The sequence below is a fragment of the Bacillus rossius genome, chromosome 7 (assembly GCF_032445375.1).
Source record: "Bacillus rossius redtenbacheri isolate Brsri chromosome 7, Brsri_v3, whole genome shotgun sequence".
Classification (NCBI taxonomy): domain Eukaryota; kingdom Metazoa; phylum Arthropoda; class Insecta; order Phasmatodea; family Bacillidae; genus Bacillus; species Bacillus rossius.
This window is the reverse complement of record NC_086335.1, coordinates 68,460,550-68,474,329: the sequence shown is the minus strand read 5'-3', so window position 1 is coordinate 68,474,329 and position 13,780 is coordinate 68,460,550. Positions and strand designations below refer to the sequence as shown.

The window sequence follows — 13,780 nt, the reverse complement described above, 5'->3', positions numbered from 1 at the left end:
AAACAATGTGATGCTAAATATTTCAGGATGCACCCACATTAATCGAACTTCCCAATTTATTGCTGGTTTGTTATTCTAACAGCCTAATTCCCCTCTCTTATTGATCAATTTTAAAGTCCTTCACTTTTTTTTAGTTTTACCAATAATTTTTATGGCCTTGTTCTTCCAAGTCTATGTTATTGTTAATCCTTCCAAATACTGTGATTTCTAATTTTTTTTTATCTTCAACAAAAAATTATTTTACATTCATTTTTCACACAACTGCCAAATACTTTAAATTTTATAACCAGTCCATTAGATACTAACTTCAAAAATCCGATTTTTTTAAAGGCAAACCACAATGCACAAACCAGAGGTAATGTATTTATCAGGGTCTCGGCAAATACTTGGTGAACCAATTTCAGGACTTCTCAGGATCTTTTGATAAAATTTTCTTACACATAACAGGTAATAGATATACTATCAACTGGGACGTGAATATATATTTTTTTATAAAGTTAAAAGCTGACATGCAAATTAAAAATATATTTTAGCCTGGTTACTTTATGAGCTAGGATTATACTTAAGACAAATTAAGAAGATTGAAATTACCTTCTGGGAACCTGATTTCCAGTTGAAAATTATAATTCTTCTCTTCGGCAGCGTCCGCTTTGGTAACCGGCACGTCGTGGGAGTATTTGCAATTGTAAGTGAATTTACATTTGCCCTTCAGGTAGAAGCGGCACACTTGGGCGCCGGGCTTCTTCTGCAGGGCGGGGGCGGGGGCGGGGTCCTCGGGGCCGCCCGTCTTCTCGGAGAACAGCTCCAGCAGGTGGTCCAGCCGCAGCCCCAGCTCCCACACTCGGCCGGCTATCGTCTCCTTGAAGGCCGCGTCGTAGATGGCCTCCAGCGCCCCCTTCTCGTCCTCGCGCTGGGCCTGCTCCTCCTCCGTCGGCGGCGGCGGGGGGCCGGCCCCCCCGCCCGGCCGGTACGCGGCCAGGAACGGCAGGTCCAGCCCGAAGTAGCGGCAGCCCAGCACCTCCAGGGCCGCGCCCACGTCCTCGCCCGTGGCCTTGAGCGCCTGCGCGCAGTGCTGCCTCTGGAAGCCGTAGCTGCAGCACAGCACACGGCGAGGCTACAGCCCCGGTACCACCCCGTCGCCACAGCTTCAGGTGTCACGAGAGGTGGGCAGGGGGGAAAACTTCTGGTCCGACCCTACCGGGAACTGAACCCGAATCACCTCCGGAGAAGCAGCTATCCGACCACTCGGCCGATGCTGGAGTCAATCCTCGTCAGTCCACAGGATCCAACCTGCCAGGACGATCCCAGCCAAGAGCTTGGACAGCACGATCATCTAACTAACCCTGGTGTTTCACAAGTAGAGAATACTGGTCTATCAACTTAGGTCCAGTTTGTAAATTTTCTGAAGCGCACGCTTAATGGGAAACACTTTTTTGAGTGCCAATCCGTCCAGGTACTTGGACGATAAGGATTACTAGCATGTCTCCAGTGTGAACACTGTGGACTCAGCACTAAGCTGGCCAATTAGATGGTTGGTAGTTGGAAAGACGTGCCGATTGTGTTTAGTTGGCAGATTCATACTGTTACAAATAAGAAGCTGTAGTACATCAGCTGCTGAAAAAAACTGGTATGTCTCTTAAATACATCAGCTAAGAAAACAGATAATTAATTTTACTTGCCTTTTTTATATTCCCGTATTTATGACAGTAGGGCTTAACTGGGTGTGTCCTACAGTTAAAAATTCCACTGTAACGTCAATGTCCAACCCGGGAATTCCCACGCACTGAAGTTGGCCTGTGACCTCGACTAGCGCTACAGGGCGGCAGGGAGGAAGGCAGAGACAGACGTGGCCACGCTAGGTACCTTGCCAGCCTGTCGAGCGCGAAGGAGTGCTGCAGCTCCGAGTCGGACATCTGGCTGCCTCGCTTGTTGGAGTAGTCGACGCCTCCCGACACCACCAGGTGGCCTCGGTCCACCCAGTACTGGCTGCCCAGGTTCTTGCCCTTGTCCTTGTAGGACGACTGGTCCTTCAGCCGGAACTCCTGTCCACACAACCGTGCGATGAAACCTCCCTCACCAAGATTATCCATTTCTTTTGATAAATTTTGCAATTTTCTGAGAAAAATAAAGAAACTACAGCATCCACTATCTGGCCCCCATTGCTGTCTTATATGGCTTCCCCTTTATTCATTTCTTTTAATATTAAATTTTTATGCCCAAAATTAATTGCAAAAAAAAACTATAAACACAAAGAAAAAATTAGAATAAAAAAAACATTAAGATTGCTTTTAAAAATTAATTCTGAACAAAAAAATATTATAACAAGATTTCACATAATAAATTTGATACAAGAATCATATAACAAAGATGAAAATTCTAACAACATCCTATTCAAACCATTTTAAAGTGAGTGTGCAGGACTATGCACACTCAGACAGCAGCACGAGGTTAGTCACTTAGAGTAGGAATGCCAAAGAGGACACGTCTTTCCTTGCTGAATTTTTTTCAAAGATCTCTGATGTTAAATGTTACTAACACATAAGTAAATTATAATGGAATACCAAGCATGCATACCTACATACATGATTCATAGAAAATTTATTTGTCAAATTTCAATACTTTGATATTTGGAAATACTGTTTTAATTCGCTAAAATAGCTATGCTCGATTAGTAAATAAATAAATAAATAAAAAATCTTTTATTTAACAAACACTATAAATATAAAATAGAAACTGATAGAATTTTCTTTATTAACAACAGTATGTTTTCAAAGGTTTTTCGGTCACTGCATACACATGCAGAGGTGTCCCAGAACATGACAAATGACGCGTACATATGCAGAGGTGTCCCAGAACATGACAAGTGACGCGTATATATGCAGAGGTGTCCCAGAACATGACAAATGACGCGTACATATGCAGAGGTGTCCCAGAACATGACAAGTGATGCATACATATGCACAGGTGTCCCAGAACATGACAAATGACGCGTACATATGCAGAGGTGTCCCAGAACATGACAAATGACGCATACATATGCACAGGTGTCCCAGAACATGACAAATGATGCAAACATATGCAGAGGTGTCCCAGAACATGACAAGTGATGCGTACATATGCACAGGTGTCCCAGAACATGACAAATGACGCGTACATATCCAGAGGTGTCCCAGAACATGACACGTGACGCGTACATATGCAGACGTGTTCCAGAACATGACAAATGACGCACACACATGCAGAGGTGTCCCAGAACAAGACAAATGACTGCTGTCGCCCCTGGCCCGAGGAGCGGAGCTCAGTGCAGCTCACCGGGCCGTGGATCAGCCGGAGGGTCTGCAGCATCGCCTCCTGGGACTCCTTGCTGAGGCTGATTGTGTGCATCTCCACCTTGAGGTTGCTGGGCGGCGGGCGGTCCGGCGGAGGGCGTTCCGGCCGCCCTCTGCCCTCCGGCCTGCAACAGGTTAGCAGAGCTCGTCTGAAGGACTAGGTCAGTTGTTATTCTCTGTGTGCGGTGTCGGGTGCCCGGGCCTAAAAACGGGCTGTAAACTGCACGGCGAGGTTCCCCCTTTAGCCTTGTAGTCGGTGGAGGTACTGAGGAGCCCCAGGTGCTTCCTGCCCGGACACCGTGATTGCCATTTCCAGCTGGGGTTGGCGGTGTTCGTCCCAGAAGCGTGATGATCCGGTCAAACTACCAGCGAACAGTCTGCCGACGAGACCAAAAGTTGGTCGTAGTACGGGAAGAATCCATCATGTTTGAATGGTTCCCCGCTGAGGTTTTCTTATGGCCCAGGATTCTTGGTGAGGTAGGACTCGTACTTGGGAGTGGTGCCCCGAGTGCTTTAGGGGCAGGTATCAGGGTTCCCTAGCCCATTGAAGTACTGACGTTGTGAGCGACGAGGACAGCTCCGGTAACCAACCTGGACAGCTGGCAGAGGTTGGGTAGGCCTCCACCGGACCGCGGGTTCGCTGGGTGATTGAGGAGTCCCAGTGTGAGGTGGGAGACCGGGGTAGGCGCCAGAAGTGATACTCCAGAGGGCAAGGGAGCATCCAACTTGCTGGTTAGCTGAGTGGAGTAGGGGGCCAGAGGTGGTGCATAAACTGAGATGGGTAGCCTCAGTCACTTTGCATAGCCAAAAGCTCTAACGCTCTTCCTGGTTGCGTATGCGGCGTGATCCGCATCCACGCCCATGGGGGCCCCAGGGCGGCAGGGCCTCACGGCTAAGAGCGCTGGGTTATCAAAGAAAAGGGGGGAAACCCTAATTCGTGACTTCTTCTGTGGATTGGGTACGAGACTTAAGTTAGCAGTTACTTCATGAGATTCATCCATTTACACTTAGACTCAGTAAAGTAGCAGGGTCAAGATTCCATCCCGATACTGGAAGCCAGCGCATGTGTCTTTTCTGTCTGAAAAAAAACGCAGGGAAAATATATGACATCATTGAAGTTGGCCAATGTTAACAGAATAGACTATAGGAGTGAAGGTGGAATAGTGGAAGACTGAATATAGTTGTGAAAATAAATACAAATGATAGTGTTACTTTAGGAGCAAAAATAGTAGTTCTGTTACATATAAGAGAGAAGGGATAAATTTTTAAGATAATTATAACCAAACATGTGTGAAATGGAATATCTCGATAAGAGGTGTTTAAATAAGTACCTATACAATATTTATTTAGAAGGTAGTAAGAAATATAATTATGTGGTAATGAGGTTGTGGTCATGAAAGGAAAGTCTGTGTTTATTTATATTATATTGAAACAATTTAATGTTACGGTGTAGAGAATGAATGTGTAGTTAGGATTGTAATAGTGAAAGGGAAGTGAATGGAAGTGTTCATGCAAATGAATTTTGGCTAATTTTTTTTGCGTTAAAATAATATATAGGCCTATATGAGTAATATAAATAGTAAACGAATAATGTCAAGAAGCCTGGAAAGGTAAATGGTTTTAAGGGTTATTAAATGTTTTAGTGTTTGTATTTTTCGGTTATGAGAGAGAGGTTTGGTGTGGTTCATTAGTGAAGTTAGGTGAACTTTTCTTTTCTTTAGAGTTCTATACTAGAATAGGAAGGGCTGTGGTATTCATATAATTTGACACAAACATTAGTTTCACAAAGGAAAATATTTTTGTGCAAAACTAGCATGTTAATATTCCTCCTCCTCCCCCAAAACACAACACAAAATAGATCCATATTAAAGCACTTCTCCTATCAAAGTGTAGGGTGATAAAGACATATTTGTGATTGGCCCTATCTTTATTGTAGCTGCAATTGGGTACAAAGTGCCTGGTGGCAAGCATTCTCCCTACTTTCCCCGCACTCTTCTTCTGAACTGATCCACACTCCCAGCCGACACACACTCCTCCTCCAGCCTATTCCATTCCCCTACCGTCCTCACGACCATCGCATTCTTTCCCCTTTCTGTCCTCTTCCTCTCTTTGAAAACCTTCCTAGTATTTTCCTTCCTACTTCTAGGCGTTCCCATTTTGACTTGTCTCCCCATCCTCCCACTCCACTCAGCACTTGGTATATCTTGACCAGTCTCTCCTTCTGTCTTCTATCCTTTAAGCTCTCCCATCTCATTCCTATCATCATCTCTGTGGTACTGCACTCCCCCTTCCCTTCTCTGTCCGTTCTCCTCCCCTTGCCCTTCACCCATCTAGCTGCTCTCCTCTGCATCCCCTCCAGCTCCAGCGCCATCATGCTGACGAATCATCAATACTGTTATGGTATAGCATTGTAAACTACTTCCAGTTAGCAAAGCGGTATGCTGGATAAGGTCACCTAGGTCTATAACATGGTTCAACTACATTAAGGCCTATTCAGTTTTCTACAAGCAAAACATCGGTAATAGTAAAGTACTAAGATAACATTAAATTAAAAAAGAAATGATGGTGTGGGCAAAATTTCTATTCCAAACACTTGAACATATAACAATTAAATCTATTAGTTACTAATTTAAAATCTGATTATCATATAACTCACCTAGATCCTTTGACGACATCCTTTTTCGTTTTCAGAACATATTCTTCGTCATCATAAATACTGTTCATTATTAGTAACGTACCAAAACTTTAAAAATTGCTGCTATTTAAAAAATAAATAAAACCAATTGTATTTAGTTTACAAATATTTACAAGTTGCCAGTTTCAAACACGCCTACCAATGTCTATAGACGTTGCAACACTACCCTTCAATTTAACAACATAACCTCAATTTTTTTAATGCCTTGCTTTCATTTCAATTTTCCAAATGGCATTGCATAGTAAGTACTACAGCCAGAAAGAATTAACATATATTATTTAGCATTTAACTTCCATTTAAAGTTTGCGTAATGGAAAATACTATTACTGATACTATTATTGGTTGAGTGTTTATTCATTAAAATATTATTTGTTTTTACATGCTGTAAAATTTTATTTTTGGTGTCCCTAGTTCACAACATATTTTAACAAAAAAATGAGAAATTTCACTGAATTATGTATCATATTATGCATCACTTTTATGCTATAACAAATATTTAAATATAATGAAAATTGATCTTCTTTAAGGTAGAAACCATGCATTGAGATATTTTCAAAAACTATAATAATGGGTATTGAAAGATTTATTAAAAAATTAACAATAATCTAAAACAAATACCTTCACAGAGAAAACTATTTGCATACTTAAGTTAGTGTTAACTTCAGACAGTAGAACAAATTATACACTAACTTCTAAAGAAAACCAATTTTGAAATGTAAATAAAATAATACTTTAATAAACTAAAAATTTTTGAAACTAAGATGATAACTTTTTGTTCTGCTTTCAAAAACTTCGGAAAGGAATATATATATATATATATATATATATATATATATATATATATATATATATATATATATATATATATATAAATTTACTCGACTTTCGGTTGCCAGCATTTCAAACATTTTTTATATATCAACTGGCAAAATACACGCTGAGTCGACGTGAGCAGCTTAACAATTGTTTTAGAGTATTTAATTATTCGAATTGTGGCATCAAGTTGGCGACTGTAAATTTATTAACATATTGTCTCACTGTGAATTGTTTTAGTGGGATTTCTCCTAATCCGACTTGATCATTGTCACTGGCACTTTAATTAAGGCCAGTGGCCGCGGTGAATGTTAATGAGGTTTGTTGTTTGCTCCATGAGTGCGGTGCTCGCACGGAGTGGCTACGACACACTTGTTTAATTTCCGGTAATTAGTAAATTTGTCCTAATGGCTTCTCCCTGAATTGTTTTATGGGTTCGAGCCCCCGGGGTTCCGTGCCCTTAAGTTTCTTTACGTTTATTGGGGTCACGCCCGAGGTGCTCGCCTGACTCATTTCCGCTTGGCTAGGAGTGCGCTCCGAAAATGGGATCTGGTACTAGCAGTGCGGAGCACGGGCTTAGAGGCCATGGTCGGTACGACGTCAGTGGGTAGCGGCAATTTCACAAAGGGGAGTTGTTTACTATTGGAGGCGGCCAATTGCATAATTTCGTTTGTCTAACTGCGACTACAAATGTAGCTCAGCAAGCCATGAATCTACAGTAGTACAATTAGGCCGGCAGACATATGTGCGGTTTAATTAAATAAAAATTCCTTGGATTCGGCCAGTCCCGTAAAAAAGTTGACTTCGCGGCGTGGTCACATGGCAGAGTTAAGTTTAAGACAGGCGGGATAGACCCGGCACTATAAAATGAACCAGAGATGCGTGGAGAGCTAAAAGAAAAAGGTTTAGGTCGATGATGTTAACCAGAGTTACGATTTAGTGCTGCAAAGTTGAAGGCTCCCCACGGAATGGTACATCCACCTCGAGCCATGAGCTGATGTGACTGCCATACAGGGATGGTTGGGTGGGAGGGGGACAGCGTCACTTCACACCAAAAACCCATAAAAATGTCAAATAAAAATTATGTAAAACTTACAAGATAGACATATTATATTACCCCTGAAGTGATTTCCTTGGGTAGATTGTGACTGGTTTAAGGCTTATAATTGCTGATTTTTATTTATACTTTAAATAATAATAAATTGAAAACATGAGTCAAAATAGAGACTGTCTGTTACTGGCTGTAACTACTCCATTTAAAATACGGCACTAAAAACACAATGAGTTGCACTTTAAATTAAGTCTGGCCCAAGGCCGCAGAAATAGAATCACAGGCAAACCAATGTGATAATTATGAGTTATTTGCATGGTTTCACAGTTGTGTCTCGGACTCATGTGGGCTGGGCGGAGGGTGTGTTCCAACAGTTGCGACTGGTATGGACAGGGTTAGGACCAGGCTTTGCTGCTACAGTCGGTACAATGTCCACTAAAACAACTTCTAAGTGTGGACAACGATAAAACCAAAGCATGTTCTAAGTTCGTAATTAATAACACCAAAACAACTTCTAAGGGTGTACATTGATAACACTACAGCTCATAATACTTGTGGACATTGTTAAAACTAAGGCACATTCTGAGTGTGATTATTGATAACACTGAAGTCAATTCTAAGTGTGGCAATAGATAATGCAGACAATAATTGGTTTGAAGCACATCGAAGTGTATGGCCTGATACTGCTTTTCAAAGTATGCAGTCTCAGCGGGAAAGTTAAGTAAATTCCACATTGGCGACTACATAGTAGGTGCCGACTGTCTTTGAGCCTTAATTAATGAAAATATAGGTGCATGTATTGTGGCGGTCCACAGTCCTGTGCGGTTGAAGCTGTAAATTGTCTAATTAACGATAGTCTGTTAAGTTTAAACCTGGAGCGGATCCCGTGTCCAGGCAGGAAAACATGGCTGTAAATTACTGCACCAAAAATTGAATCAGTTGCACTATGGTGGTGGCTTCGCGGTGTGGCGTGCGTCCTTCCCCTTGTAAAGATGAATTGTAACTAACCTCCCGGGTGGGAGTGTCCCCTGCAGGTGTAGTTTTCGCAGAAGACCGGGTATAATAAACGTTTACATAAGCAAATAAACCCGTTACATGAGTTAGTTTTCTTGATTATAATACTGGGTGGCTAGTTGGCATTTTAATTGTTCCCTGTCAATGGAAAATACATGAATTCACACAACACAGAAAATAGTCCCTGTGACGACCATTGCCTCGGTGATAACTGTCCTACTCCAGGTAGTTTTCGATGCATCGTCCGATCCTACTCTGACTACACATGTCTGGTTGAGGCAGTGCAGGAACATAGCAGCCTAGCGACCAGACTGAGCACTGACGGTTGTGTCATAATGGTGCGATAATGTTTTCTCTGTAATGTGCTTATTTGCCTATGTCTGCACTGCTTACAGCATAGCAAATATAATTTATTAAAATATTATACAGGCGATGGATATAGGCAGATTCCTGTATTTTGTGAACATTTTGACGTGACGTCTAATAAATCGATGAACGCCGGCTGCACGCACGAAAAAGTGTCCCGTAACGCACATTGTCCCGTTATGCTGTCCCGTTACGCTCATTGAACGCTTGCGTCGCATCTATCTCTCTTCCACTCAATTGGAACAACCATCGATTTGACTTTTTCGAGGCACATTAAACTTGAAACACTCCCATTCGTTTCCTACTTTGCCTATCATCTTCCTATCCTTAACAGAATAACACAGATTGGAAGAAGTTAAATAGCAAACATGTATAAAAGTTATAGTTAAAATAATCTCTTCGTTAAAATAATAAACATATTTGAATTAATGAGTGCAAATAAAAGTAAATTTATCAGATAAATTGTAGATTTCATTTCATTCCTTCTTTGTATACATTCAAAATAGTGATAATTCAATAAAAATGATTTAATTTTATTCATAAAAGTATGCAATCATTTCATGAATGTTTTGTTATGACATTGTCACATTAGACGATCGTATGTAAACCGACTTTACAGACAACCAATTTTTTTTTTTTTACTTTAGCTTTGGATTTGGTAACTAACTGTTACATTCAGCTGACATGTGTTTTTTTATTGGTTTCTTCAAAACATAGGTTTTTGTGAAATTTTGAAATGTAAAGTATGAACTTGGCATATAATATATTTAAATGAACTTATAAATAACTAGCTGCCCGACCCGGCTTCGCACGGCTATACTAATGGGAAAAAATTAAGCCACATCTCCCATTTACAGTAATGGTAAATAAAAAATATTCAGTGAAAATTTATTACAAGCTGTATAATGTACCGGAGATAAAATGAATAGCACCGATGGTTTCCCGACTCGTGCACGCAACGTACAACTGATGTACCCGTACTTCGCTACGGCAGTCTAAAGGCAGATCACTCTTGCGCCGCTCATTATACATGCCCCTCCTTGTGGGTACGCCACTGCCGCGCGATGCCCGTTGCCATGGAGACGCAGAAGGCATGAACAAGGCAAAATACTGTTCTCATGCAGACAAAGTACCCACTGTTGCCTGGTTTTAACCACCTATGGGATCTAATTTTCGGATAATGTCATCCTGCGTAACATAAGGAACATTACTGTGAAGTTTCAAGTCAGTAAAATATATATACTTGAAAAAAAGGGCAATAAAAAAACATATTAAACACAGAGAGAGGAAAAAAAACAATAGTTTAGGTTTGCGATTTAAAGTGATAAAAAGTATTTAAATACTAATTGAACTCTTATGAGGGTACTGATTGCTTCGTTGTTAATATCACAAGGGTGTTTTTTACTTGTATGGGAAAATTAAGAATGATAAGGCATCTAGTGTGTGGCAACAATGTTAATAGGCAATAGGAAATAAACTTCTATGCGCCTGCGGCATTGTCAACACACACTTCGTACGTGTACTGCATGTTGTATTTAACCCCCTCCAACGCATTTGATTCTAAATCGGACTTTTAGTAAGGATCCCTAATGTTATTGATAATATAATATAGCATATAGCCTTCCTCGATAAATGTACTATCCAACACTGAAAGAACTTTTCAAATCGGACCAGTGGTTCCTGAGATTAGCGTGTTCAAGCAAACAAATAAGCAAACAAACTCTTCAGCTTTATAATATTAGTATAGATAAGAATTATTGTACTGAAACTCTAACAAACAAGTTGACACAAATTTAAATTTTTAACCAATTATTAACTGTTGTTGGTCATAAGACATTTTTGTCAGTTCTCTGAGCAAATGGTGAACTCAAAATTTTTTCTACTTCCAGATTGCATGAGTGATTTATATGTATTTCACAGTAGTAAACATAACCATTAGTTGCACTCACGGCCCCAACATTCAAATTATTTGCCAATAAAAGAGCCTAAGCTAATGTTAGAATCATGCATAGAAACATGTCAGAATGGAGACAGGTGATTGGTTTCGATTGTAGTGTTAGGGAAGTTGAAAATACTTTAAATGGCCAACATTTATTTTATAAAACATGTCCTTAATCACTAGTGGTATGGGTTAGCTCCTTATCCCCCAAAAGTTTCTTGGTATTCACTCCTTTCAACTTTTGTTAATATGAATATATGCAAAATGTAGTAACTCTCACCTGAATAGCTTCTCGCCTATGCTTTCCCCAGAACTCCCATATATATTATTACATTAAGTTATTTAGCTCCTTTAGATCTCTAATATAATTTCCAGATGTTATTCAGTATTTCCTCTGTTACCTGGGTGGTTTATGTTGGTTGGTAGAAGTGTTGAAGTAAGTACTAGCATACGGAATTTTAAGTAGGTGTATTATTAATGAACGTAGACAATGTTAAGCAGGTATACTATTAATGAACGTAGACAATTTTAAGTAGGTGTATTATTAATGAAAGTAGACAATTTTAAGTAGGTATACTATTAATGAACGTAGACAATTTTAAGTATGTGTGTTATTAATGAACGTAGACAGCAGCGACAAAGTAAACGTGCGGAGCGTGTTGCAACTGCTTCGTACCTGCAGTCTCTGTTGCACGGTTGGTCATTGTTGCGAGCGGCGTCCTGCCGCCCCCTTCCTCCGACTCAGGGTTATCAGCCGGTGCACCCCTCTCTCTCCGCCGTGGCAGAGGCTGCAGTTGACACACGCTGATAAGATTGGCTAGCGACCAGCTGCCGGGAGCGAGGCGCCGATCCCCCCGTGTCAGTCCGCCGCGGCGTACCGGTCGCGTGAGCCCGCCTGCAGCCATGTGCAGCAACGGCTACGACGAGTGCTACGAGCCGGCCGCCTGGCACCTCATGCCGCCGGACTACGCCGCGGCCCAGGACGAGGAGTACAGGTAGGCGACACTTGTCCGACTGCGTCACTTGTCCGACCCCGCGCCCCTCCACCCGCGCGACTGGGCGGGCTCCGGGCCGCTCTCTCCTTCCTTCCCGGCGACCCTTCCCTGCGGATCACTCTCGGTCCGATCCCACACGTGCTTGCAATTGATGAACACCAAAAAAATTGGTTGTCTGTAAAGTCGGTTTCTGGTCGATAGTTTAACGTGACGTCATAACAAAACATTGATGAAATGATTGCATACTTTTATGAATAAAATTGAATCATTTTTATTTTAATAATAAAAGAATAAATACTTGAAATTATAGTAGTAATCAGATTTTTAAAATGCAAGAATAATTAACCTTTATTGCCGAAATTGTTGTTGTAATAAGCAATGAAAACCACATTAACTTTTCACTTCACTTTATAAACAGTCGACGAAACAGTTCACGTGTAGATGACTTGTAATTAATTTTAAAAACTGGCGTTTAGCTATAAAGTTTTAATATAATTATGGACAAGTTTTCATATAAATAAACTGTAATCAAATATCTATCATCAATTATATGAATCACCATAATTTTTTAGTAAATTGTAACATAACATATTATTACTGCACTCGCCGACAGCATAACGGAACACAGCGTAACGGAACAATTAGCGTAACGGGACACAGCGTAAAGGAACAATGTGCGTAACGGGACATTTTTTCGTGCGTGCAGCCGGCGTTCATCGATTTATTAGACGTTGTCACGTCAATAAAAAAAATAAGGCATGAAATTCGACCACACTCAACTGCATGTTGCAGGTCTTCATGTACAGAATGGCAAGTATCGGGGAAAACAACGAGAACTTAAAAATGTAAATGAATTTGAAATTTCTGGAAAATATCATGAAAATAACTGTTCTGTCAGAGGAAATTAAAAAAAAATCGGACAAACATGCACATCCACCATTATATATATAAAAAGAGGCGTATTTTTTTTATTCTATTTTTTTTTCTCATGTTGAAATGTTGTTTTGCAATGTATCCAAGTAAAGTTTCAGCCTACCCACTGTATGCACAAGGCTGGATTCCTTTTATGATTGTGTCTTTGAAGTGCGACTGGTGAAACATTAGTTTGTACGTACTTTCCAGGCTCTTTGTTAAGTACTCTGTGAACGTTTTTGATAAATCATCAGAGAATCAGCCATACAAAACTAATTTCCTCTTATAGTAAGTACAGTTGACCTTTTTTAAGATGTATTCAAAAATATCTCTTAGTTTGTTTTTATTTAGATACTTTCATTTGTTTTGGTCAAGGAAATCTACAGAAATCTGTAGAAGTAATAGGTTCGATAAGCGAGTTTTGCTACCACCCGGTCTGGTTAACATTTACGGTATCGAGATTAGTTTTAATTTCATAATAAAATCGAGACAATAATGAGTCTTTTTTTTCACACTGAATATCTGACATATTTTCTCATTCCTTTACTAGATACATTTCCCCTTCATAAACCTTATTTAAAAAAACTTGAATCCAAGTTAAAGTAGATTCTAGACTAGAATATTTTTGTATAACTACCATTTTGTAACTTATTTATGTTAAAAGCT

At 40.4% G+C, this 13,780-nt stretch overlaps 2 protein-coding genes across 3 annotated transcripts in view; one reads left to right on the top strand and one right to left on the bottom strand.

Moving 5' to 3' along the window:
- Positions 1-6,237, bottom strand: part of LOC134534294 (putative ATP-dependent RNA helicase DHX57) — a 36,772-nt gene extending 30,535 nt beyond the window's left edge. For both annotated transcript variants that reach the window (XM_063372631.1, XM_063372632.1), the window contains exons 1-4: positions 5,986-6,237; positions 3,313-3,454; positions 1,864-2,042; positions 592-1,091 (exon numbers count right to left, since the gene is read on the bottom strand). In XM_063372631.1, coding sequence (XP_063228701.1) covers positions 592-1,091; positions 1,864-2,042; positions 3,313-3,454; positions 5,986-6,053 — 889 coding nt within the window. In that variant the 5' untranslated portion in view covers positions 6,054-6,237. The remainder of the gene's footprint in view (positions 1-591; positions 1,092-1,863; positions 2,043-3,312; positions 3,455-5,985) is intronic.
- A 5,873-nt stretch (positions 6,238-12,110) lies between these two features.
- LOC134534616 (homeobox protein Nkx-2.1-like) overlaps positions 12,111-13,780 on the top strand; it is an 80,055-nt gene continuing 78,385 nt past the window's right edge. Inside the window, exon 1 of the mRNA XM_063373100.1 lies at positions 12,111-12,202. Within this exon, the coding sequence (XP_063229170.1) occupies positions 12,111-12,202 (92 nt within the window). The remainder of the gene's footprint in view (positions 12,203-13,780) is intronic.